This window comes from Saccopteryx bilineata, chromosome 6 (assembly GCF_036850765.1).
Source record: "Saccopteryx bilineata isolate mSacBil1 chromosome 6, mSacBil1_pri_phased_curated, whole genome shotgun sequence".
Classification (NCBI taxonomy): Eukaryota; Metazoa; Chordata; class Mammalia; order Chiroptera; family Emballonuridae; genus Saccopteryx; species Saccopteryx bilineata.
Window position 1 is genome coordinate 104,816,977 of NC_089495.1, and position 27,528 is coordinate 104,844,504.

Below are 27,528 nucleotides of genomic sequence, written 5' to 3' on the forward strand. Positions count from 1 at the left end.
GTGCCAGGTGGGTACTAGATTTATGAAGGATCGCTCATAAGGTGTATAAATGTCTAACCACTATGCTCTATACCTGAAACTAATAATATTAAATGTTTAAAAGTGCAAGTTTACCACTACTTTCTGACTGGGGACGTCCAGTGGACAGGAGGAATTAGCACTTTGATAAGTCAGTCTGCACTCCCTTAGTCCTTCCCCTACAGTTCCGCAGCCCAGCAGCCCCGCGCCCCCACCTCCGCAAAGCCGAGCTGGAAGGCCTGTACTTGTGCGGCTCTGCGCTCCCACTCCTATCAGCCGGGAGCCTGCTTCCCACGCCCCAGCGTGCCCGGCTGCAGTGGGCGTGGCTGGGCGTGGCGGGGTCGGGAAAGGCCAATGGGAGCCAAGGCTGCGGGCGGGGCGGGGCTGCGCGTGGGCTTTTGGGCCGCCCCCGGCCGCTCCGCAGCGGTTCCTTCAGCTTCGGGGCAGCTGCCGGCGCCTGCCACCTTGCGTGGCCCGGGGTAGGATAGTGTGCAGCGCCGTCGCTGCCCGGTAAGTCTCTAGCCACCCGGCTGTGGCCGCACTGGCACCTCAGCGCGTGCTCAGGCCCGTCCCCCTTCCCGGCGGCGCGGGAACTTGCCGGCGCTGCGCACTGGGAGGCCGGGGCTCGGGGCTGGGACGGTGGTTCGGGCTGCGGTTCCCGGAGAGACCCGGCGCGGCCAGGCGTGCTCCGGGGCTGCCTCTGCCCTCCGGTTCGCGTGCAAGACCCGGCTTGTTCCGGAGTTGGGCCCCGCTGCTTTGGCTGCCGCTGCTCGCGGTTAGGCGGGTTCCTGCGGAGCGGCGGCTCGCCGCCTCATCACTTGGCGGTGGGGGTTACTTCGGTTCCCGCGACGCTGAGAGCCGAGTGTGAGGCCCGCCTGGCCTGGCCTGGCCCCGCCTGGCCCGCGCCTGCTTCCGAGCTTCTGTCTGCGAAACGCTGCGCTTTGCGTGGCTCTGGGAACACGCCGGGTTGCCTAGCGTTTGCCGGGACGGGTTAATTTCCTCGGGAAGTTAGTGTAGCCCGGGATTTTGGTGTTTGCCTGGGTATCAGTAATTTCGTGTGAAGCAGTTGCAATGATCAGCATTATTGTGCCTGCGCAAGAATCGCAGAAACGGTTTCGGAACCTCCAGCAGATTCTATATTCATCCTATTCAAGTAGTGAGAAAAGCTGGGTTTTGGTTTTGGCTTTGTGGCTGCCACGTGTTGTGACCATGGGGTCAGTTAATGAGTGCGAAGTGAATGAAACATGATTTCTAAGATTCCTTTTAAATCTCACATTTCTAAGTCTGTGATGAGCTTATTTCCCACCCTGTACCCTTAAAAAGAGTGGGAAATAGGAAAGTTTGTGAAAGGTTAGTAGTACTGCTGGGAACAAAGATTTATGAGCGCGTTGAACTTTAGGGCAGTTGGTTACACTTTAGGACTGCACACTGAGAAGAGAACACAAATAAAACAGAAAACTTATCCAGAATTAATTGCGTTAGAGAGACTTGGAAGGCTTTCAGAAGTTCCTGTACCATTTGCTGTATTTAATTACCTCTCTGCAGCTGTACAAATATGGTAAAGAGAAAATAAGTGCTAAGTAGGAGAAAAGATAGTTGAGAGGATAAGTAACAGCATATTTCCTAAGTGTTGGGAGAATCCGTTGGAATTCATAATTTACATAGACATTTCCACTCAGGAAACACTTTTTTTTTTTTAAATAGAGAGTTTTGTATTTTCCCTGAAGAAAATCTTATACTCATTGGGAAGGTTCAGAATTCCCTAGCCTCCCACGTGCCAATATTTTTTAACTGCCTTTGGAAAATAGCATTTGGCTTTGTAGTAAGTAAAAGAAGGACTGTGAGTTCCTTTGAAAACTTTGTAGCTCTGTAACTAGGAAAATCTTTCTTCTTCTCCTCTCTGAGTCTTTATTTCTTCATTTGTGAAATGTGGAGCTGTGATGATTAAATAAAGTTCCTTAAGTGGGAAACATACAGCAATGCCTGATGTATCATATTCAGTACTAATACTTATTGTTGGTACTGTATTCAGAAGAAGAGAAGTGATCTCTGAGTGTTAGGCCTAAAGGGAAGTGCAAAATGGGAAGTGATTGACAGTCACTGGAATTTTGACCAAATTGTCATCCCTTTGCTGAATCTCAGGCTGAGATGTGGCCCACACACTAGTGATTGTAAGGACACACTAATCTCCCTGACTGGGTTGGCCTGTTTTGCCGCTGCATTAGAGTTGAGATTTTCCCCAAGAATTGTGCTAGGGAAGCTAAAGAATGTGTGTGACAGAAAACCCCTTCAAGAAGAGCTCAAAAACAAATGTCGTGGTTGACTGAACAGAGATTTCAACCTAAGATAACTGAAGCCCTGTCACAGCTGACTGAGGTCAGTATAGCTTACTGGACAATTCCTGTCTTTGCCAGAACCTTTTCTTGTTTGAATGTTTGACCAACTATTGATGCTCTCTGGGTGTTAGTTAAGCCAAATTATTCCTTTTCAACATAACAAACAATTTTGGAAGGCACAGTGGTCTTAACTGTTCAGGGATCTGGTCTTAGTTAGCATTTGGAAAGGAAAGGAGAAGAATCCAGAAGTTTTTTCCCCTCTCAGCTAATTTTTAAAAATTGTTTTTGAACAGAGGTGTTTTCTTAGAATTTAACTCAGCATGCAGGAGTGTACACTCATTTGTGGAAGACCCCTTCATTGTGGCGCTCTATCTGAATAGGAACTAATTGGTGCACCTTCTCACGTGATTTAAAACCATGGGGAGGAATGCCACAACAATTTTAAGCTCTAGTTGAGTGTTTACTGATGAGTATAACCTAGACCCTCTGAACTGTAATCTCACTAAAAACTTAATATCGAAACCAACAGAAGAAAAAGTAGCCAAATCTCATTAAAACTGAACTAGCAAAACAAAAAACGTAGTGGCAGGAAACCAGGCAGTTAATAAGTAAGATGGCATGAGGTCATATGACACTGTAGTCTTTTAAACATGTTCTGTTTTTAAATTAGAAATTAGTTTAATCCCATTTCTCATAAATTTTTACTGACATTTCAGAGGATATCTTTTGTGTATGTGTATGTGTGTGTGTATGGCCATATAAATGAATTCAGAGACACGTTCACTGTAGAAAAAAAATCATTTCTTAATAAGATGAATGAAAAGAATGAACTATTGTCATCTTCAAGAATTAACTACTTAAAACAGGAATTTAAGTGATAAATATTTCAGGGTGTGAATTGGCCATAAGTTATTTGACCCACTGATTTTCAGCAACAGCACAGATGCTTAGGATGTCCCTGAGGTCCTCATTCTGTAGGTGAGGGCCTGGTGCCTGCGTTTTTAAGAAGCTCTGCAGCCAGGTTAGGAACTGCTAATAAGCAGTGCTTTATGTTCCACAGATGCTTGATGCATATGTAGTATTACAGCCAAGAAAATAATCACATAGAAGCCAGGGAAATGGTGTACTGGGGAGCAACTGCTTAATGGTCTTCTTGTGGGGTGATGAAATATTTTGGAACTAGATAAAGGTAGTGGTTGACACTATCTTTGTTGTGTTGGAAAAATAAATTATCCCTGTTTAGATTGACTACCTTCTGAATATTGTATTTTCTCTTAAGGTTTTTCTCTTAAATTAAGCACATTTTTATTGTTTATAAGATGCATCCTGGTAATATTTTCTCCTTACTCAAAATGCCACCACTCCTCTTGATCATGTACAGCCTCAGGTGGCAGTAGACAGGATATTCACTGCACTTGAAGTCAGGATCCTTGGGGTTGGAAGCCCAGCCCTGTCCCCTCAGCTGAGGCTTGGCTTCCTGGCCTGTTTACCTGTCTCCCTGTTCCAAACGTGTTGGGGGGGGGGGGGCCACTGAAATCATGTAGATTAAATGATTAAACACTTCCATATGTCCCTGTTACGTAGTTATCATTTTGTTTATTTAATTCGGGTTCAGCAAAATCTATTAATAGGTTGAAGAAGGTTCTACTAGACAGTAACTGAATTATTAGATTTATTATTAATGTGTTCTTACAGTCTACCACTTACAGTGTTAATCGTTTTATTAGTTATGAATTTATTAAGGCTAAGAATTAGTTAAGTACAGATATTATTAAATGTTTTCAAGGGTAATAATTTTTAGGGACACGCCTTGTTCTTAGTATTAAAATACATAAAGCAGAGGATGATTTTCTAGTTTCATGCTTAGGTAGCCTTCTGCCTCACTTGTTTGTAGCCATTCTAAATTTGCTTAACATCATAAATGAGGAATAGCTATTAGATCTCTTTAGGGTCCCCTTTGCGTTCCTTGTGTTTCTTTTAGTTTAAGCAAGCTGCTTGACTTTCTTGAGAATTGACAATCTTGTCAATAGTGACTGAACAGTAGACCTCTCTTGGGAAATGTACAACATGCGACGTGGAAACATTGGACATATTGCTTGCTAGCAAAGATTCTAATTAGAAATTTTATTTTAAACCAACAATAATTGTACTTGATAGTATGTACACAAAAGTGTGTTAACTTGCATGTGTTTCCTGTTAATGGACATGAGGGCATATTTACTGAAACTGCATAAAACTGCAGATCTATAATGAATGTGGGGACCTGTCTGGCAGGCATGTGATAGATGTCACAGTGCACCAGAACCTATTAAGGGAAAGGAGAATGGGAGTCAGCATTTGCTGAGTATCTTTTGTGCTAGTTTAAAATACATATATATATGTATTTAATCTCCACAGTAGGCCTGAAAGCTAAGTATTTTATTTAGCTTAGTGAATAAAAGTATGGGCTCTAGCTCTAATTTTGTTGGCGGCTGTGATGCTGCTGCTGCTGCTGCTGATACTGTTTTTAGTGAAGAGCAAAAGATAGAGGTTAACAGCAACTTCCCTCTAAAGAAAGTGGTGTTGCTCTGACCCTAGAGTCTGTCTCTTTTCTTCACACCAAGTTGCCTCCCAGCTGTTACATAATGCAGGTAAGAGAAGAGAGTTCACATTTATACAGTGTAAACTAGAAGTATAGTTTGGTAATTGTCATTTTACCTTGTGACAGTGGCTGGCATTTTTAAATTTTTTTGCATTACTGCACCTGAGGGACTTCAGTGCCTCCCTTAGGAGGGACTCACTAAGGCAGGGACAAATAGCTAATACAGAAGAACAGATTTAAGATAAACTAGAGTACCCAGAAAATAGCCTCCTTTGTACTACACTGAATACATATACACAAATTAAGGTATCAGTATATTGGATTACTTAAGACCGGAATGAGAATTAGGCAACTGAAAAGTAAGAATAATAGTTACTGATTTGGGGTTTAATAGATAGGGATGCTTTGCTTTATTGAGGCAAGGTTCCTATACCAGACCTGTTGGAAATTGTTGCAGGGCGGTTTCAGTAATAGCATCTGATAGCACTCTTCAGATGAAACATAAGTTTAAAGAAGAAACTACCTGTGCGAGAAGTTTCAATTTTGAAATATCTTTGTTTTAGCCCCAGGAAAAACCCTTTTGGAGGCTGTGTTTCTGTGAATCACAGGAGAACGGACAATAGTGAGAATGTCGGCCCTCAACTGGAAGCCCTTTGTGTACGGAGGCTTGGCCTCCGTCACAGCCGAATGCGGTAAGGAACCTGGGTGCTGGAGTCAGGTCATTTTACCTGTTTCCCTACTTTGCCCCTACCCTTAACACATTACTCTCACGACGATTAAAATCTAGGGTCATGACCTGGCCAGATCGCTCTGTTGGTTAGAACAGTGGTCCTCATGCCCCGGGCTGTGGACCGGTACCGGTCTGTGGGCCATTTGGTACCGGTCCGCAGAGAAAGAATAAATAACTTACATTATTTCTGTTTTATTTATATTTAAGTCTGAACGATATTTTATTTTTAAAAAATGACCAGATTCCCTCTGTTACATCCGTCTAAGACTCACTCTTGAAGCTTGTCTCGGTCACGTGATACATTTATCCATCCCATCCTAAAGGCCAGTCTCTGAAAGTATTTTCTGACATTAAACCAGTCCGTGGCCCAAAAAAGGTTGGGGACCACTGGCTTAGAGCATAGTCCCAATATGCAGAGGTTGCTGTTCGGTTCCCAGGCAGGGCACATACAGAAACAGATCAATGTTTCTGTCTCTCTTCCTCTCGCTCTAAAATCAGTAAATTCAAAACAAAATTAAAAACCCAAGGTCACGATTGGTATTTGATGTGTGCAAGCAAAGGATGTGAGATTATGAAGCATGAATCTCAGAATTCAAAATTTCCTGCTTTTGGTATGCCTTTTTAGACAAAATGGTCACTTTGGCTACTTACTGGCAGTTTAGACTTAAAAGTTTAGTGGGGATAAAATTGAACCTGTTGACCAAACAGAAGTTTTAGGAATCATTTTTTAATTACATCAGTCCCTACTTTCCTGGTCTGTTTCCCTACTTTGCCCCTACCCTTAACACATTTACTCTCAAGAAGTCTCAGAGGGCTTCCCTGAGCCAGATTTGGTTGACTGTCATGCCGTCACTTTTTGGTTATGCACGTGATCCATATCCTATTTGCAACTTCTTCATTAGTTGAGGTCCATATAGTCCTGGTTATTCCTTTGTTTATTACCCGTAATCCTTTATTCAACAAATAGTGACTGAGGAGCTCCCAGCGCCAGGTGCTGGGCCAGATCTTTTATTTGCTTTCAAGGCTCAGTCACTGCTCTCCTGGGATGAAGGTGGCCCCTGTGGAGACTGTGAGGACTAGTGACCTGGGGTTGAGGCTCATTAACCCACCCCCCAGGTTCCTGTACAGTGGGCTTTCCAACTGACACAGTAGATCACCTTTACTGAGTATGAGTTTCACATATTTGGGTGGACTGTTAGGTACTATTTTAAACTTTTTACTTGAATTAACAGATTTGCTTTTAGACTATAAAACACAAAGTGAGGAACTTCTTAGAAAAGAACTTACCTTCATTCATAATGAACTCAATTTTAGCCTTGATATTTGTAAAAAGTAACATTTTAAAATGGATTTCCTGGTTGTCTAAATCATTCCAGGTATCTACTTTTTACAGCAATGCAGCGTCTTCAAATCCTATGTAGAATAAAATGGAACATTTAAAAAAAAAAAAAAGGGAAGGCCCTAGCTGGTTGGCTCAGTGGTAGAGCATCAGCCAGGCATGTGAGCGTCTCAGGTTCGGTTCCCAGTCAGGGCACACAGGAGAAGCAGCCATCTCCTTTTCCACCCCTCCCCCTCCTCTTACTCTCTTTCTCTCTCTCTTCCCCTTCTGCAGCCATGGCTCAATTGGTTCGAGCTATTGGCCCAGACGCTGAGGACGGCTCTGTGAAGCCTTCGCTTCAGGCACTAAAAATATGTAGCTCATTTGTGAGCATGGCCCCAGATGGGCAGAGCATTGGCCTCAGGTCGGGGTTGTTGGGTGGATCCAGCTTGAGGCACATGTAGGAGTCTTATTCATTTATTCATTTATTTATTTATTTATTTATTTTGATGGACAGAGAAAGTCAGAGATAGGGCCAGAGAGGGACAGACAGGAAGGAAGAGAGATGAGAAGCATCATTTCTTTATTGCGGCACCTTAGATGTTCACTGATTGCTTTCTCATATGTGCCTTGACTGGGGGGCTACAGCTGAGTCAGTGACCCTTTGCTCAAGCCAACAACTTTAGGCTCAAGCCAGAGACTTTGGGCTTCAAGCAAGTGACCTTTGGGCTCAAGCTAGCAACCATTCGGTCACGTCTATGACCCCATGCTCAAGCCAGCCACTTCGCGCTCAAGCTGGTGAGCCCACACTCAAGCTGGCGACCTCAGGGTTTTGAACCTGGGTCTTCCGTGTCCCAGTCCGACGTTCTGTCTGCTGTGCCACCACCTGGTCAGGCTGGGAGTCTTTCTATCTCCTCTCTCCTGTTCCTTAAAAAGAAGAAAATAATAAAAGGGAAAATAAATGTATGCCTTTTTGTTTTTTTGCTTTTTTGGCATTTTTTTTAATAGAAAAAAATTATAAAGTATCTGTTTCTGTTTCTTAGTTGGTATTAGTCTAAATTTTTTTCTAGTAATATGGCACTCGTATCTATTACTTGGTGGAATTTCTTTTTGTTACATAAAATATTTCTTTCTTTAAAATTTTAAGGTACGTTTCCAATTGATTTAACCAAGACGCGGCTCCAGATTCAAGGCCAGATAAACGATGCGAACTGTAAGGAAGTCAGGTACCGAGGAATGCTGCACGCGTTAGTGAGGATAGGCAGAGAGGAAGGCCCGAAAGCGCTGTACTCGGGGTAAGTGACCTTTGTATGTTCATGTTCTACTGCTCACTTTTCAAATGAAATTCTTCCAGACTCAGACTTTATAGAGAAAAAGAAGAAGTATGAAGTACATTTAAAAAAATCAAGTAACATGGTAGATTTTTCATATTTAGTATCAACTTTACAGTATTTATATGTATTTTATGTATTGAATGTTGTGATGAAATGTTTTTATTATATTCAAATACAGATAATATAATTACATTTGTCTTAAATAACATCCTGTAATTTAGTTTTTTACTTTGTTATGTATTACCAAGGTTTTTGCAATAATGAAAATGATATAGTGTTTCCCATGGGTAAGAGTTGCAGTGAACTACTTCTCTTTAATCCAGCATCTAATAAACAGTGTGCAGTAGGCACTAGGTAAGAAAGTGAGTAAGACAGCATCCTGCCTATGTCAGCCAGAGTCACTACAGGAAACAACTCATTTGTGGGGTTTATGCGAGCAGAGATTAGTGAAGGGACTCTCTAAGAGTTAAGGGAACAAGTGAAGGATATTGAGGTACCCAAAAACTAGGAAAGTGAAAAATTGTTACCAACCCAAAGACAGGAATAGTTCAGCAGAGCCTACCAGTGCTGGAGCCTTGAAGGAACACCATAGTGCTCAAGGGATGCTATGCATGTCCAGGGAGAGGAGGAAGTGCCTCTACTTCTGCCTCTCTCTTGCCTTCCTGTTTTCTACTGGCTGAATCTGTGTGAAAGTCCACGGCAGAGGTGACTGGGCGATGTATCCCGTAGGCATCAGCCTCTCAGGGCACAGAGCAGAACAGAGAAGGTGAGAATGGAGCTAGGAAGACAAATACGGACCAGCAACAGCACATTGTCCTGAAGGAACTGTTGTTCACTGGAGGCTGGAGATGAGTACATACCAGACACGGTGGAGGTTGGTAGAGATATTATATTAGACTGTGGCTATAAGGGAGGGTAAGGGTTTTTGGAGGTGAGTTTTTGGGAAAGCTGCTCAAGTCAGGGACACCAGTTCTAATCTTGAAGTCAAGAAGAGTTAGCCAGGCAAAGTTAGAGAGGAACTATTCCTGCAGAACCAGTAGTACTTGCAAGAGAGCATAGTACATTCTGAAAAGTACAAGTAAGTCAGCATAGATAAAGAGTGGGAGTTGGTGATTAGCAAGAGATGGAGCTGGAGTACTAGTTGGGGGTTGGACACGGACAACCTCAGGTCAGCTAAGCACCTTGATTTTGCCTCATATACCACAGATCCCAAACTGGTGCACTGTAGCCCTCCCACCCTCCAGCCTCTGAAGGGTTTCGCTTTTCAATTGAACCACTACTTGAAATATGGGAAATTACACAGAAAGACCTGAGATTCCATCTTCCCTAGAGACGTTTGGGCCCACGTTCATTCACTTAGATAATAGTGACTGCAGTTAATACTTTCTCTGATTGACCAAAACCTCTGCCACAGTGTACGTGTGTGCAGTTAGATTAGGCCACTTCACTCCCTATGCCTTTTATCTCATACCTGTAAGTACTTGAGTTTGCCGCACCTGTGACATACAGGACCACTAAAGGGTTTTGTGGGGGGCACTGCCATGATTAGGTGCCATTGTAAAAAGATGCTGGCTTGCCGTGGGGAGAGTAGTGACTAGTAACCCTGGAAGCTGGTTGTCAGGTAGGAAGCAGACAACAGGGGTGATCTGAGGGGCTGTCTTGGGGATCGAGAAAAAGAAGACAGTCTAGAAAGCTATTTAGGGCCTAGGATTAACATTTTATTTTACCTCATATATGAGGGGGTTCGTGGGGAAGGAGGAGTCACAGCCAGTGTTTGGATTTGTGACTTTGGCCATTGTTTGGATGGAAGTTTCATTCCCTGGTCTAGGAAACACAAAAGGAGAGGTGATTGTTTAGACATGGGAGATGCTTGGTTCAGTATGGCTCACTTGATCTGGAGGTGGGTGTAGTACATGTGAATTGAGAAATTATGAAGGAGTTGGAAATGTATCTTTGGATCAGTGTTGGAAACATGAATTTAGAAGTCATCAGTTAAAGCCACGGGAATACATGAGCTCACCCAGCAGTGTGTGAAGCAAGGGGAAATGGAAGGGAAGGGCAGATTCTTGAAGCTGCAGAGGAAAGAAAAGAAATAGGAGAAGGCAATGTTATGAAGGAATGGCTGCAATAGCTCAGGGAGGACATAGCTGCAAGTAGGACAAAGGGTGGACAGTAACAAACTCTGCAAGGTGTTATATAAGGTGGCAATTGAAAAGCATCATTTAATTTAGCAACAGAGATGTCAGTCGGCCACCTGTTTTGATGGAGAAGGTGGAAGGAAGCCAGATTGCAATTCGAGGAGGAAGTGAGAAGTGCAGAGAGCTGAGGAGTGCAAATGCCACAGGGTGGTTCTGGGTCACCGAGGGTGGAGGGAGGGGGATACCTGAAACTCCCCCCCCCCCCCCCCCCCCCCCCCCCCCGGAGGTCAGAGGTGAGCTCCAGGGCACCATGCAAGAATGATAGATGCCTCCAGAGGCCAGATTCACCAGGCGCTTCTTTTGGGAAAGGAAAAACTTTTCATTTAAATGTGAACGGGAAAACTGAACCACATGCTCACTCACAGTTTCATTGAGAATAAGTATGAGGGGCTGAACATTCCTTGAGTGAACTAATAATTTGCTCAAGTATTTATATCCTTTTTGGATTACAACTGTTTATTTTTTAAAACCTATGTTTTCGTTGGGTTTTTAATTGTAAGATATCTGTTTTAGTGTGGTTTGTGGAAGGCAGATGGGTGATTGTGTCTGTGCTTGTGGGCTTTCTAGAGGATTTTCAGTGATTTTTAGAATTCTTTGGTCCCTTTGTACATTGGTTTGACAGGATTGCCCCTGCGATGTTACGCCAGGCTTCCTATGGCACCATCAAGATAGGCACTTACCAGAGCTTGAAGCGATTATTTGTGGAGCGCCCAGAAGGTCAGTGGGGAATCTTTTTTCCACTTGTAGACAGGAGGTGAGTTGTTTGTCTTTTTATTCAAGTGGTTTTGTATCAGATTTTCTTTAGTTTACTTGTGACTTTACTGCCGGTGTGGAGAACTCTTAAGTGTAAAGTATAAATGAATTGTGCTTATAGCAAGTCAGTTTTCAGCTGAATTTAGGGGAGTAACAGTTAAAAGGTGCAAACATTTTTTTCCCCCCCGAAGCTGGAAACGGGGAGAGACAGTCAGACAGACTCCCGCAAGCGCCCGACCGGGATCCACCCGGCACGCCCACCAGGGGTGACGCTCTGCCCACCAGGGGGCGATGCTCTGCCCCTCTGGGGCATCACTCTGTTGTGACCAGAGCCACTCTAGCGCCTGGGGCAGAGGCCAAGGAGCCATCCCCAGCGCCCGGGCCATCTTTGCTCCAATGGAGCCTTGGCTGCGGGAGGGGAAGAGAGAGACAGAGAGGAAGGAGAGGGGGAGGGGTGGAGAAGCAGATGGGCGCTTCTCCTGTGTGCCCTGGCCAGGAATCGAACTCGGGACTTCTGCACGCCAGGCTGACGCTCTACCACTGAGCCAACTGGCCAGGGCAAAAGGTGCAAACATTTTAATTACTTTTCTTTATCTCTAAAATGCCTAGACTAGAGGATATGTTCTAGTCAACTTAAATATTTCTGAAATCATAGGAATTGTCACCTGTATTTCAGAAAAAGTGAGTACATTCCTTCATTATAAGAACTGAGTTATACTCTACTGCTGGCTGACTTTGTGACTTTGCTTTAATCCATAGACCCTCATCCCTTCTTACAAAGGCAAGCAGGAGCTAACTGTTCTGTGAAAGTGGTGAATGGGAGTAAGATGCTCTGACAGTACTTCATTACACTTCAAATTAAATATATAAGATGTGGTTTAAAACTTTGTCTCGGTGTTATCTCATAGGTGTATGTCCTTTTTATTCTCCTGCCAGATAGACCTCATCTTAATTGCTACAATGGTCTCCATTTATACACAGAAATGAATTAGTAGATGCTTACTCAGTTTGCATGATAATTCATTCCTTTTTAGAATGCAAGAAATTTTGCTAAGTAAATCTTTTTAGTCAGCAAAATTCCTAATTCTTTTAAAATTGATCTGTAAAGCATAAATTTTCTTACTCTTTTGAAAGGAACAAGTGGTATGTAAATAAATTACACTTGTATTTGACTTATTCACCTGAAGAGCTCTGTATATCTGAAAAGTCAAATGATGTCTTTGTTTATAGATGAAACCCTTCCGATAAATGTGGTCTGTGGAATTCTCTCTGGAGTCGTATCCTCAACTATTGCCAATCCAGCTGATGTTTTAAAAGTAAGCAGTACTCCCCATATCTTCTAGATACAATCCACACACAATTTTTTTTTTTTTTCGTAGCCCGGCACTCTGCCACAATTTTCTTATTGAAAACAATGTTCAGATAATGAAAATCTGTGAATATAACATATGCTATATATGTGTGAATATGTTTAGAATTTAAGTGTTGTGCAGGTTCTAACTTATAAATCTCCATTAGGTGGATTTCCCGCTAATGGAGTGGGAAATCATCTGATGAGCTCAAAAGTAGAGCTCACTTTAGAGACAATTTTTTTGGTGATTAAGTAGAAAAACAAGTTAGGTTTGGATGCTTTTTTATTGAAAATCTCCCTTGTTTTATTGGTTCATTAAAAATACATGGACTTGCTTGACCAGTGGTGGTGCCATGGATAGAACATTGACCGGGAATGCTGAGGTCCCTGGTTCGAAACACCCAAGGTCTCCACCTTGAGCATGGGATTGACAGCTTGAATGCAGGACCATTAACATGACCCTAAGGTCGCTGGCTTGAATCTATAGGTTGCTGACTTGAAACTCAAGGCTGCTGGCTTGATCTCAAGGTTGCTGGCTTGAGCCTCCTCCCCACCCTGCTGCCACATCCGCCATCAAGGCACGTATAAGAAGCAATCAATGAACAACTAAAGTGAAGCAACTATGAGTTGATGCTTCTCATCTCTCTCCCTGTCTCTCTCTCTTTCTCTCTCTCTCAAAAAAAAAACAAAAACAAAAACAACAAAAAAAACAAAAAAACAAAAAAACATGGGCTTTGCCCTGGCTGGGTAGCTTATTTGATTAGTGTTGTCCCTGTATGCCAAAGTTACAGGTTCAATCCCTGTTCAGGGTACATAAAAAAATCAACTAACATGCATAAATTAAGTGGACCAACAATCAATGTTTCTCTTTCTCTCTCTGTCTTTCCCTCCCTCCCAGTCTTGAGAGGATATTCTTTTTTCTTATTTTTTTTTAGTGAGAAAGACAGGGACAGAGAAGCAGGAAGGGAGAGAGATGAGGAGCATCAATTCTTTGTTGCGGCACCTTAGTTGTTCATTGATTGCTTTCTCATACATGCCTTGCCGGGGGTGGGAGGCTCCAAGGCAGCAACTTGGGCTCAAGCCAGGGACAGTGGGGTCAATTCTGTGATCTCACACTCAAGCCAGTGAGCCCGTAGTCAAGCTGGTGAGCCTGTGCTCAAGCCGGCGACCTTGGGGATTTGAACCTGGGTCCTCTGCATCCCAGTCCGACGCTCTGAGTACTCACTGCGCTGCTGCCTGGTCAGGCTCAGAGGAGGGAGATTCTGACAAGCATCCTAACTTTATTCAGTAGCGTGAGTACACACAGTTATGCCTGGTGAAAGTACAACATGTGGGAAGGCACTTTTACTGTAATTTTACCCAGTGTTGGGTAAGATTGCTAGAGGGAAATATCCATACTTCTGTTAATCTCTTAAATGTATCTCAAGGCTACAGAAAGACAGTTCTGAATTTTGGTTTATTTTTCCATGTTAATATAGCAAGAGCAGGTTCCTTTAAGAAGTCTGAGCTCCCTAAACCAAAATAAGATAATATTTTTTAGTGAGAAATATCTTTTCACTCTTAAAAATGCAGAGAGCGACGTCAAACATTATTTTTATGTTGGAATCGGGCATGTGAATACGGTGGCTGTTGTAAAGTTCATTTGTAAGTTCAAGTGTAACAGAGTGTGACAGGCATCATGTGGCTGTCCTGTGACTAACTGGCCTGCATACCTTTTGGTTCAGCTGATTGGAAAGAATAGTGAATTGGAGAAACTGATTAAAGGAATGCTTATTCATGCTTAGTGTTGCCAAGTACACTGGATGCTCTCATTAATTATGTTAAATTTTTAGAACTACCATCACATTCTCTTTTCTGCTTAGTAACCTATAAGGGAAAATGCCATTTTCTTTCCTTTTCAAGACATTTTTTAAAAATTAATTTCTTCTTGACACTTAATGAGCTATTATATGTAAGATGTTCTAGACTCTACTAGATGCTTTTTGTTGAATCCAAAATGCCTAAGAACCAATTATATATTTTTAGTCTCCAGAAGATATTTTAAACTAGCATTGTAGTAATATTTATAATTACAGTTTTTTTTCTTTTAATAGTTAATTAAACAATAAATAGAATGATTTTCAGAGATCTATATTTGGGGAGAAATATGCTAGTTTTCTTCTCATGTTAGTTTTTAAAATCATCACTAGATACGAATGCAAGCACAAAGCAACACCATTCAAGGAGGAATGATCGGCAACTTCATTAACATTTACCAGCAAGAGGGAACCAGGGGGCTGTGGAAGGTAAGTTTGAAAATGGATCCAGCTGACTTAGTTCTTTCCTTTTGTTTTCCTTTTTGAATTTATTTTTCTTATGTTCATAATTTTATTTAATCCAAGTGGTATAATAAAGAAAAAAGTGACATCTGCCCTTGAAGATATTTTATCTGTTAAATGGAAGTATAGGAATATGTCATGATTTGAAAGTATCTTTTGAATAATTCATATATAAGAAATTTTGTGAAGTTTGAGCACTTTTTGTGAGTTGTTTTTTTTTTTTTTACAGAGTGAGGGGCAGATAGGGACAGATAGGAAAGGAGAGAGATGAGAAAGATCAATTCTTCGTTGTGGTACCTTAGTTGTTCATTGATTGCTTTTTCATATGTGCCTTGACCAGGGCTGGGGCTCCAGCAGACCAGGTGACCCTTTGCTCAAGCCAGCAACCTTGGGCTCAAGCTGGTGAGCCTTGCTCAAACCAGATGAGCCGCACCCAAGCTGGTGACCTCGGGGTCTCGAACCTGGGTCCTCCACATTCCAGTCCGATGCTCTATCCACTGCCCCACCACCTGGTCAGGCTGTTTGCTTTTAAAAAAAAAATATTATGGAGAAGTATTTCTAGGTCACAGTTACGAATTTTTTGATATATGTGATTTCCTACCTTTTAAGTGAAGGCTGTTACTAGTACTTTTTTTTAGTATTGTAATGACTTGTCAGTTCATAGAATAGACCCTAAAGGTCACCCAGTACAATCCTCTCTGTGTGTACAAGGAATCTGGAGTCTCTGAGAGGTTACTTGTCCTGGCCAAGGTCTTGCCAAGGTCACAGTTAGTAGCAAAATCAGAATTTGACTTTGGAGCTTCTGACCTTTTTTTGGAGCTTCTGACTTTAGGGTCTTTTCTACTCTGTCAGTGTGTGTTTCTACCTCCCATCAGGAAAACATAAGTAGTGGCCATCGTTGTGGAGTAGACCCTTTGCACATATGCAAGCCTTGTTCTGTGGAGAGAGACCTGAATCTTTGTTAATGTTTTTTACCCAGGGCGTGTCCCTTACTGCTCAGAGGGCTGCTATCGTTGTTGGCGTGGAGCTCCCGGTCTATGACCTCACCAAGAAGCACCTGATTCTCTCAGGCCTCATGGGAGACACTGTGTATACCCATTTTCTGTATGTTTATGGCTTTTTAATTAATATTTTAGGTATACATGAGTTTTAGGTATAAATTTACTACAAATTTATAGAAATAATAATATAAAATACTATATTTTCATATTTGAAAAATTACAATACAGATGTGAACCAGGAAAAAATAAAAGTCCATATCTCTGTATATAGGTAGCATTTGTTAACAGTTTGATAAGTACCTTCCAGGTGTTTTCTGTACAGGTATGTCTACGAAAGTATACTGCATGTATTTTATTACACAAAGATCATGCTTTGCATTCCCTTCCTTTTATTATTATTTTTATTTTTAGCTTTGTTGAGGTACAGTTGACGAGTAAAACTGAAAGATATTAAAGTGTACAACATAATTTGATACTTATACATTGTGAAAGGATTTGTCCCATCAAGTTAAATTAACATATCTTATCACCTCGTGGTTCCTGTGTGTGTGTGTGTGTGTGTGTGTGTGTGTGTGAGAGAGAGAGAGAGAGAGAGAGAGAGAGAGAACATTAAGTTCTACTCTCTTAGCAGATTTCAGTTATACAATGCAGTGTTAGCAACTACAGTCACCATGTCATATGTCAGATCCTCAGATCTTACTCATCTTATAACCAAAAGTTTGTACCCTTTACTGTCTCCCTATTACCCCTACCTCCCAGCTCCTGGCAACCACTATTTTACTCTTTGTTTCTATGAGTTGGGCTACTTTTTGTTTTTAGATTCTGTATGTAAGTGATACATAGATATAAGTATTTGTCTTTCTTACTTGCTTTTTAACGTTTAATAATATATTCCAAATATCTTTCCATAGCAGTACAGACTTCATTTATTTATTTATTTATTTATTTATTTTTTTTTTTGCATTTTCTTTTCTGAAGCTGGAAACAGGGAGAGACAGTCAGACAGACTCCCGCATGCGCCTGACCGGGATCTACCTGGCACGCCCACCATGGGGCGACGCTCTGCCCCCCAGGGGGCAATGCTCGGCCCATCCTGGGCGTCGCCATGTTGCGACCAGAGCCACTCTAGCGCCTGGGGCAGAGGCCACAGAGCCATCCCCAGCGCCCGGGCCATCTTTGCTCCAATGGAGCCTCAGCTGTGGGAGGGGAAGAGAGAGACAGAGAGGAAGGCGCGGCGGAGGGGTGGAGAAGCAAATGAGCGCTTCTCCTATGTGCCCTGGCCGGGAATCGAACCCGGGTCCTCCGCATGCTAGGCCGATGCTCTACCGCTGAGCCAACCGGCCAGGGCCCAGACTTCATTTATTTTTGATAGTTGCAGATTAGTATAGATATATCATAGTTTAATCCATTGAGGAGTGGTTTTGCTCTTTGGGGACACTTGGCAATTTCTGGAGACTGTTCCTATAGTTATGTTTAGGGGGTATACTATTGGCATCTGCTTGGGTAGAGGCCAGGGGCTGCTAAACATCTTACAACAGGACAGGCCTATACAACAAAAAATGACTTCGCTCAAAATCTTAGTAGTGCTGACATTGAGAAATGCTGCTCTGAATTAATTGACACTGAGTGTGGTCTGTGGCAGTCTTGTGAGACTGAAGGTTTAGTAGAACCTAAGACCCCAGTGGGCATTGCAATGAGGACATCTTTTTCTGTGATCTTGAAGAGAAATATGATTATGATATGGCTAAAGTTACTCTCATCTCTACTTATAGGTGAATAGATAAACTAGTTTAGTGATATTTCAACCAGTGTGCTGCAAGAATTTTTAAAACATGCAAGACAGAGAGAGAAAGAGAAACACTGATTGTTGGTCCACTTAATTTATACATTTATTAGTTGAATTTTTTATGTACCCTGAACAGGGATTGAACCTGTAACCTTGGCATACAGGGACAACACTCTAAATATATACTAAATATATTTAGTCAGGGGCACTGACCTTTTTTCCCTTAAATTGTCAAATTAAAAAATGACAGCAGCCAACACAACAGTAGTTGTCTGGTGTGAATAAATCAAAATTATACCTATTTTCTTTTTTTGTTAGATCCATAAAACATATTTTTGGTTTGCTGCAGAATTTTAGTAATTAGTATATATGTACCATGAGATGAAAAAGGTTGAAAATCTCTGCAAATAGGTCATCCCTGGAGGACGTCCCTTTGTGTTTCCATGACTCTTACGTTCTAGAACTTCAAAGGTATTCTTAGCTGAGGTTGGACTTTATAAGCCAGTATAATCAGTGCTGGTATTTAAGAAGTCTGTGGCTTTCTAGGTATGGTATTCATTTTTGACACATTTTATCTTGTTACATATTAACATGACTTGGGAGGAGACTGTTTCCTACCTTTATTCGTGCTGGTCACCTTTTTGTTTTTCCAATGTTATCTTCATAGCTCAAGCTTCACCTGTGGTCTGGTGGGGGCTCTGGCCTCCAACCCTGTGGATGTTGTGAGGACACGTATGATGAATCAGAGAGTCCTTCGAGATGGCAGAGCCTCTGGGTACACAGGGACCCTGGATTGTTTGTTACAGGTGAGAGTGTCCATTTGTGTAGGGTTGGGAATGCCTTTCATTGCTCATTAGCTTCCTCCATCTGACCCTCTTATCATGAATTTCTTATCATGATTTAGGAACACAGGGTTTATAGCAAGATAGACCTGTGGATCTGTTGCTTATAATTGTGTGACTTTGATCAAGGTACACCTTCTGTATTTCAGTTTCCTCAGAAGCGAAATAGGACAATCCTATATTGTAAAAATAAGTGAGGTAATGCCTACAAAATAGCATAGTGTCTAGAATAATGTGGTAAGCCTTGTTAGTATAAATAATAAGGGACAGTATTGTGGAATAAGCAAATTTATTTTACTTAATCTTCAACATTCTAGTAGATTGCTTCAATCAATGAAAGTGCCCCCCAGATATATATATTATTTATTTAACCTAAAAAGTATCTAAATTTTGAGGTCAATTATAACTGAGTGATGCTTTAAAGCGTGAGGTTGGTACACAGTTTTTGCCACACTGGGGTTAACTTATAAGTACAAAGTCTGGAGAATGTTTAGAAATGAAAGCTTATTTCCTTTATACCTTTGCTCTGCTGTGAAAGGTGGGAAACTAGTATTTTCTGCGATCCTTCCTATTGAGTCAAACTGGAGTGAGTATCCTTCAGACATTTCACAAAGGAACACATCAATCTTACTGTAATTCTTAGTTTACATAATCGGGCTATTGCTCACAAGTAGATAAAAGTTTGCCATTGTCTCCCCTACTTGATTGCCAGCAACCTAAGATTAGGGACCCCTTATGGTTTCCATTTTCCGGCATGATGCTAGCATACCCTAGACTTTAAATAAGCTTTAATGAAGCAAAGGTACTTGTTTGTATTCATGCAGCAATGTGAAATAGCAGTGCTCTGAATGATATCTTTTCTGCCATTGCTTAGTTTCCTTTTTTTTCTTTTTCTTTTCCAAATGAGAGGAGGGGAGATAGAGAGACAGACTCTCCACATGCACCCCAACTGGGATCCACCCAGCAACTCCCGTCTGGGGCCGATTCTCTGCCCATCTGGGGCCATGCTCACAACTGAGCTATTTTTAGTGCCTGAGGTGGAGGCTCTGGGGAGCCATCCTCAGTGTTCAGGCTGATGTGCTTGAACCAGTTGAGCCATGGCTACTGGGGGGGGGGATGGTATAGAAGGAGAGGGGGAAGGAGTGGATAAGCAGATGGTCACATCTGTGTTCCCTGACCCGGGAATCAAACCTGGGACATCTACATGCCAGGCTGATGTTCTACCACTGAGCCAACCAGACAGGACCGCTTTGTTTCTTTATGTCTGAGTTATTTGTGGGCCCAAATGGAAAAGAGGCAAAAGGCTCTGGTTGGAATTAAATCTAATTTCTTATTCATTCCACTGCTGTTTGCCTGCTTTTGGTGTGGGATAGTTTGACACGGAGCCTTTCAAGACCAAAAAAGGGCAGAGGGCAATGAGTTCTTAGATTGCCCTTTCAAGCAGGATTTAATTTTTAAGAGGAATAGATTGGTTCAGTCCAGATACTATTATTAATGCATTCCACATAATTGGAAAGTTGGAAGTTAACTGTTTTCCCTTTTATAACAGACATGGAAGAGTGAAGGGTTTTTTGCTCTATACAAAGGGTTTTGGCCAAATTGGTTGCGACTTGGTCCTTGGAATATCATTGTATCCTTTTCTGTTGCAGTAGATCTGAAAAAAGATATAGTTAAAAGAATATTTGTAAAAACTGTCATATTATTAATTATAATTTAGAAGTTGATTTTTAGTCTTTTAAATTCCTTTGATTGAAGAAATAACTTCACTTTCTTTTTCAGGAGGTAAAGTCTCTGCACTAGGCACTATGAATTTGGTTTAATGATGGTGTTATTGAATGGTAATGCTATCAATAATTTTTTTTTTTTATTTTGACTGTTCTAAAAGCTGAGAGTGTTTATGATTTCAGAGAGAGGTGGGATTGGTGGGATTGACTTTAGAGCCCCAACCACCCTTGGGAAGGAAGTGGTTTGTTTAGCAGCAGTGTTCTAGAATGTTTATTTTAGAGAGTGCCTAAGGATGACCAGTAATTAGCTCTACAATTATTTGGCCAATCAGCACTATTTTCTGTAATCCAGAGTGGGAGGTAGGAAAGAAGTGGCAGTTTATTATACATGAAAGCGCAGAATTATAAGGCAGAGAATGCTGATTTCACTATCCTCTTGTTTCCCTGTCTGCGCCTCCTTCCTTTGGAAGCCTGCCTGGTGGAAACCTTTGAGGAGAGCTTCCCAGGGCTGTTGTGTTTCTCTGTCCCACAGAATTTGCTGCTCTGTAAAGTCTTCCACCATAGTAAAGTCACAAGAGCTAGGCAGTGTGGGCATAATTTTAGAAGAAGCTTTTGGAGCTAATTCTAGGGGATTTATATATCTTAGCTGTGATCTTCCTGTTCCAGGCTGCCGTTGGGAAGGCTGAGGGACGGATAGCTCTTTCAGGATGGATAGGGTGGACCCCTCCTATTTAATCACGTTCATGGCATGTGATCTGCCCAGATGTTTTTATTCGTAGATGTGTTTTATGAGTTTTTATATGTTGGGGTTAAGATGGTATTTAATTGTCAGCCTTAACTGATAACTGTAGTTCTTTGTGACATATGAGCAGTTGAAGAAATTGGATTTGTGACAAGTCCAGTCTGCATGAGACATCCCTCTGAAAATGCTAACTTTCAAACAGTAAAGCTTCCTGTGTTTCACGCTGCTTCTTACTGCTTGGCTCGTCACAGACTCTGAGGTGTGAGCCGCAGATGAAGACTGGGGTGGTTCAGACTACTGTGTGTTGGCATGAGACACTCTGCGTCCAACGTTAATGGCATAAACTGTAACATCTGAATACTAATCCTTATCATAAAAGTGCCCTTCCACATCAAAGATAACATGAAATGCATGTTCTCTGTTAAAGAAGACTTGCAGGAAGAAGAGAAACCACGGACTGTTTTCTTTAGAGGACAGTAGCGCGTGATGCATCTCAGCTCCTAGTCGAGAGTATGGACTGCTCTACGCAAGCTCGCTGAGACCATGGAGTAGCGCCCCAAGAGCGTCTTACTGTTCCTGAACTTGGGGGCTTCTGCTTCCTGTCAGCTGAAGAAATTTCACAGGTGGAGACCTGGACTCAACCCCAGCCATAAACAGTGCAGGAATAGATCCCTGGAATATTACACTGCTTTGTAATTCTTTTTTTGGCAGGATCTTTCACTTATAATAAGTGATTTTTAGCCTTTGAAGACTTGACCTTTTTGAGGAATTGTTACAAAGGATTAGTAACTACACTCATGACGGTGTGATATGTTGGTTATGAATGTGGCAAGGTCTGTGTTGATGGGAGGTGTTTCAAGCAGCTTGGGTTCTGTTTTAGGTCATGTTAGCAATTGGCTGTATGATTTTTTTTTTTTTGTATTTTTCTGAAGCTGGAAACGGGGAGAGACAGTTAGACAGACTCCCGCATGCGCCCGACCGGGATCCACCCGGGATCCACCCGGCACGCCCACCAGGGGGCGATGCTCTGCCCCTCCGGGGTGTCACTCTGTTGCGACCAGAGCCACTAGCACCTGGGGCAGAGGCCAAGGAGCCATCCCCAGTGCCGGGGCCAACTTTGCTCCAATGGAGCCTTGGCTGCGGGAGGGGAAGAGAGAGACAGAGAGGAAGGCGAGGGGGAGGGGTGGAGAAGCAGATGGGCGCTTCTCCTGTGTGCCCTGGCCAGGAATCGAACCCGGGACTTCTGCACGCCAGGCCAACGCTCTACCACTGAGCCAACCGGCCAGGGCCGGCTGTATGATTTTTAGCAAAGTTTATTTCCCAATCTGTAAATGGGGATAATAATGTCTGAAATTGAGGGTCAAATGAAGAAAATACCCGCTGCTACTCCTTTACTTGTTTGGGAAGGATATCTACATCATGCTGTCATACAGCTGCAATCTGAGAATAAGCAGTCTGTGCTGATGGTGGAGTCATTTTATCTGGACTGCTTGTTATAATTCTGAGTAAAGCCCTTTGTTAAATGACTCCTGAAAGGAAGAGCATTGTATTGGTTAAGATTTTATTGTTTTCCTTAACAAAATGTTGCAAATGAATCAGTTGTTTTTTCCAGAATTCCTAGCTTTTATTTTAGTTTTGGTTATGTTTGTTAAAATATTTTTTGTCTTGGACTTCCTAATTAGCTTAGATGGAAAATACTTGCTTGAAATTTTAGAAACTATTTTTTTAGTACTGCAGCTGCTTATCTAGGTTTTGATAAGAGGTATATATCTTCCTTTTCTTCTAAAGACAAGATAAATCATTCTTCCTTTTCTTTCTCCTCCTTTTTTTAAATTTTAGTCAGTGAGAGGAAGGGAGGCAGAGAGACAGACTCCTGCATGTGCCAGGACTGTGATCCACCCAGCAAGCCCACTATGGGGTGATGCTTTGTCCACCTGGGGCATTGCTCTGTTGCTCAGCAACTGAGCTCTTCCTAGCGCCTAAGGTGGAGGCCATGGAGCCATCTTCAGTGCCCCAGGCCAATTCACTCCAACTGTGCCATGGCCTCAGGAGGGGAAGAGAGAGAGAGAGAAGAGAAAGCAGGAGGGGTGGAGAAGCAGATGAGCGCTTTTCCTGTGTGCCCTGACCAGTAATTGAGCCTGGGACGTCCACATACCAGCCAACACTCTACCACTGAGCCAACTCGCCAGGGCTTCTTTCTGTTCATTTTATTCTTTTCAAAGTATTGTAAAAAGTGACTTTGATAGCACCAATAACTTTACATTCTAGAAGACAGCCCCAGGAAAGGGATGTGTGTATGTTACTGGATACCTTCCTTTCTACCCTTTGAGAACAGTAAATACGTGCTAAGTGGGGGCTGCAGGGGAGAAGCTTCTGCAGTTTCTACCCTGTCCCAGTGTGTGGCCCCTGGCTGCTTCCTCGAAGCTTCTGCAGTTTCTACCCTGTCCCAGTGTGTGGCCCCTGGCTGCTTCCTCAAAGCTTCTGCAGTTTCTACCCTGTCCTGTGTGTGGCCCCTGGCTGCTTCCTCCCTTGATGCACGAAAGAAGGAACACAGGTGTTTCTTGTGGATGGGGCAATTTCACTCCCAGTCACTTCCACCTGGCCTTCTTTATTAATGTTGACTTTAAAAAAGATTTTGTGAAGCAGAATTTTATTTCCAAAAGTAATGAGCTAAGAAAGAATTATTGAAAATAGAAGGGAAGAGCCCTGGCCAGATGGCTTGATTGGAGCATGTTCCCAAAGTGCAGAAGACTGCGGTTGGATCCCCAGTAGATCCCCATGAGGGCACATACAGGAATAGATTGATGTTCTTGTCTCTCTCTTCTCCCCTTTCCTTTCTCACTAAAATCAGTCAATAAAAATTTAAAAAATAATAAAGGCTTGATGGATTTCAATTAAACATTGGAAAAAAAGAGGGAAAAGAAGGGTGGTGGAGTGGCAAATGGGTGTGAATTGCTTAAAGACTAAAATAAACGTCCAGATCTCCCTGGCGCCCTCTAGATGTGACTCTGGAGAGCTAAACTCAGGCCTCACTCTTTTTACCAAAACATTCCATGATGTGGTAAGGGCTTTCTATGAAAGTTTTTCTCTTTTGAGTTCCTTAAGTTTAAAGAATTACTTCCTGTGAACCACTCTTTTTTATATAAATGTAGAAAGCATTTTATTTTTTAAGGATACATATCTTTTCTAAGAGTAAATGCCATACAATATTCACCATATCGATTTATTAAAATTATGTACATGTTCTTACCAGAATGAAAAGAAATTTAAACCCCACTTTAAAACCTAAGTATGTTTTGAAGACAAAAATATATACTGCTCACAAAAATTAGGAGATATTTCAAAATGAATATGAAGCGATAAAAAAAATAGCATTTGGGTTAGGGTTAGGGTTAGGGTTAGGAAAAAAAAATAAGAAAAAAATAGCATTTGATTTTTTTTTTAATTTTTATTTATTTTTTACAGAGACAGAGAGTGAGTCAGAGAGAGGAATAGACAGGGACAGACAGGAACGGAGAGAGATGAGAAGCATCAATCATTAGTTTTTCATTGCGCGTTGCAACACCTTAGTTGTTCATTGATTGCTTTCTCATACGTGCCTTGACTGTGGGCCTTCAGCAGACTGAGTAACCCCTTGTTGGAGCCAGCAACCTTGGGTCCAAGCTGGTGGGCTTTTGTTCAAACCAGGTGAGCCTGCGCTTAAGCTGGCGACCTCGGGGTCTCGAACCTGGGTCCTCTAGCATCCCAGTCCGATGCTCTATCCACTGCGCCACCGCCTGGTCAGGCTGATTTTTTTTATTAAACAAGAATATCAGAAAAGCAAATAAGTCAAAGAAAGTGGTTTGTTTATGCAGATCAGATGCAAAACCAACTCATTTCATTGGTGAAAAGACACTATACAAAAGGCTGAAAGTACTGGGATATCTACATGTTCCTTGATCCCCTAATTTTTGTGAGCAGTGTAGTATTCAGGGTAGATCTATTAAATACTTTATAGAACAGGATCTTAACCTGTTTTGTTTTCTCTGCTTTCTGAAAGAGTTGATGGGATTTGGAAGCTTCTAACCAGAAGAACATTAAGGACTTGGGAGACTTGGTCTCTTGTTCTCAGGGATGCTGCTGACAGTCTCCATGCCCCTGGATATTGCTTAAATGTGACAAGGTTATTTAGCTTTTATAACCAGAATGAAAAAAATGGGTATTTTTGTTTATGAATTTGTATAATCATTGATGCTAAATGTTGTTGATCCATGATATAAAAAAATGCCTCCTGTTTATTTATTCTTGGGCTTAGAAATAGTATATATTATATAAAATCTATAAAGTTTTCATTTCAAGCTCTTTGTATTTCAAGCCTTTGTATTTCAAGCTCTTTATTTAAACATTGTTGGAATATGTGGCATAAACCTTGATTCATTATTTAATAAACGGGAGTAATACATGACTATAAAAATGACTTGTGATTATTTCAGATAAATGGAAACATTTAAGACAGGCTCCAAAGAGCCCAGCAGGCTGGAGGAGAAATAGCTTCTGTGGAAATGGCTGCAGACAGCTCTCTGCCTAGGCAAGGTGTTGGGATCACCTGATTGCTTGGCTACCTGTGTGACTTCCCATTATCTGAAATATTCTGCACCCCACCAGAGGCCAGTGAATTTGCTTCATGGGCCGGATTGGCAAGACACCCTGGAGATTGAGAACACCAATGTGATGACTTCAGTGCCCTGAACTTTCAGGTTCCCTCAGTCCTTCCAGCATTAGATGTTAGCCTGAGGCAGTAGCTGGATTCTTTGGTTAAATGTGGACCAGGCAGCTATACCTCTGGTTGGCATACAATAGACAATGGATGAAATACACAAATGTGATTCAGTAACTTTTTTTTTTTACTCAAAAAGTATTTTCTAGGTGCCTTTTTATTTTGATGACAGGGACAGATAGGGACAGACAGAAAGGGAGAGAGATGAGAAGCATCAGTTATTCATTGTGGCACCTTAGTTGTTCATTGATTGCTTTTTTCATATGTGTCTTGACCGGAGGGCTACAGCAGAGCAAGTGACCCCTTGCTCAAGCCAGCAACCTTGGGCTCAAGCCAGTGACCTTGGTCTTCAAGCCAGTGACCTTTGGACTCAAGCCAGAAACCATGGAGTCATGTCTATGATCGCATGCTCAAGCCAGCGATCCTGCACTAACGTTGGTGAGCACACACACAAGCCAGTGACGTCAGGGTTTTGAACCTGGATACTCTGTGTCCCAATCTGATGCTCTATCCACTGCACCACCACCTGGTCAGGCTAGGTGCCTGTTTTCTTAACATTTGAATTAAACAGGAATTTATTGAAGAAATAGAACTGGAAAAAGGAGGGAGACTGTTTCAACTCTCTACCAAAGAGATTAGATGGCATACCCATACATGACTTTGTATGAAGGTATGTGAGAACAGCTGGCTGCAGGTGTGTCTCAAATGCCTGAACAGTAGTACTACTTTTCACTTGGAGCATTACACCTGTGAGACACATTTGGCTTTAAATCCAGGCTGTTGTTAAAGCGGCAGCTAGGAAGTCTATAGGGTAAATTTTCAGTAGATTATAAATAGATTATTTGGAAGCAAAGCATGGGAGCAAAAGACAAGGGCAGAATGTAAATCTGTTTTTTGAAAGCTTGATGCAAATAATGGAACCAAAAGCACCACGAGCAAAAAGCAGGCAACCTCTCTGTCAATACGTCCCTTCCTTAAATAAACCAGTCTGTCCATATAATGGCTTATTGTGTGGCACATGGGAAGAATGAGTTAGATTTCAGCCTGTTGACCTGGAAAGATGCCCATGATAAGTAGGAAGAAGTTGAGTTGTAGACTCCTATCCATACCATAAACTCATTTCTTAGGGAAAAAAGTATAAACTTACATAAGCAGGGAATGGACTTAAAGGGTGTACATTAGAGTTCTCCAGAGAACAGAGCTTGTAGGGTGCGTGTATATGCATGTTTATGTGTGTGTGCATGTATGAGTGTGTGTATATACACACCTATTTTAAGGATTAAGATCATGTGATTGTGGACTGGTAAGTATGAAATCTGTAGGTTAGCAGACTGGAAACTGAGGCAGGATATCTTTTTTTTTAAATTTAATCATTTTAGAGAGGAGAGAAAGAAGGAGAAGGGAGAGGAGCAGGAAGCATCAATCCTATATGTGCCTTGACCAGGCAAGCCCAGGGTTTCAAAACGGCAACCTCAGCATTCAAGGTTGATGCTTTATCCACTGCACCAGCATAGGTCAGGCTGAGGCAGGATTTCTATGTTACAGTCTTGAGTCGGAGTTCCTTCTCTGGGAAACCTTGATTTTTTCCCCTTAAGTTTTTTAACTGATTGGATGAGGTCCACCCATATTATGAGAGAGAGAGAGAGAGAGAGAGAGAAGGACAGACAGGAGGGGAGAGAGATGAGACACATCAACTCATAGTTGTGGCACCTTAGTTGTTCATTGATTGCTTCCCATATG

The 27,528-nt window shown here is 42.1% G+C and overlaps 1 protein-coding gene across 3 annotated transcripts; it reads left to right on the plus strand.

Moving 5' to 3' along the window:
• Positions 1-410: 410 nt before the first annotated feature.
• Positions 411-24,428, plus strand: SLC25A30 (solute carrier family 25 member 30). 3 transcript variants are annotated; one of them, XM_066235198.1, is made up of 10 exons: positions 411-528; positions 5,499-5,627; positions 8,131-8,278; positions 11,138-11,232; positions 12,499-12,584; positions 14,809-14,904; positions 15,917-16,041; positions 18,392-18,530; positions 20,116-20,196; positions 21,142-24,428. In XM_066235198.1, exons 2-10 carry the CDS (start codon positions 5,564-5,566, stop codon positions 21,181-21,183), a joined length of 876 nt encoding a protein of 291 aa, XP_066091295.1. In that variant the 5' UTR covers positions 411-528; positions 5,499-5,563; the 3' UTR covers positions 21,184-24,428. The 3 variants fall into 3 exon arrangements, with proteins under 3 accessions (XP_066091295.1, XP_066091297.1, XP_066091296.1); XM_066235199.1 differs by having other exon boundaries at positions 440-528; positions 5,505-5,627; XM_066235200.1 differs by lacking the exon at positions 20,116-20,196 and having other exon boundaries at positions 21,460-24,428.
• The last annotated feature ends 3,100 nt before the right edge of the window (positions 24,429-27,528 follow it).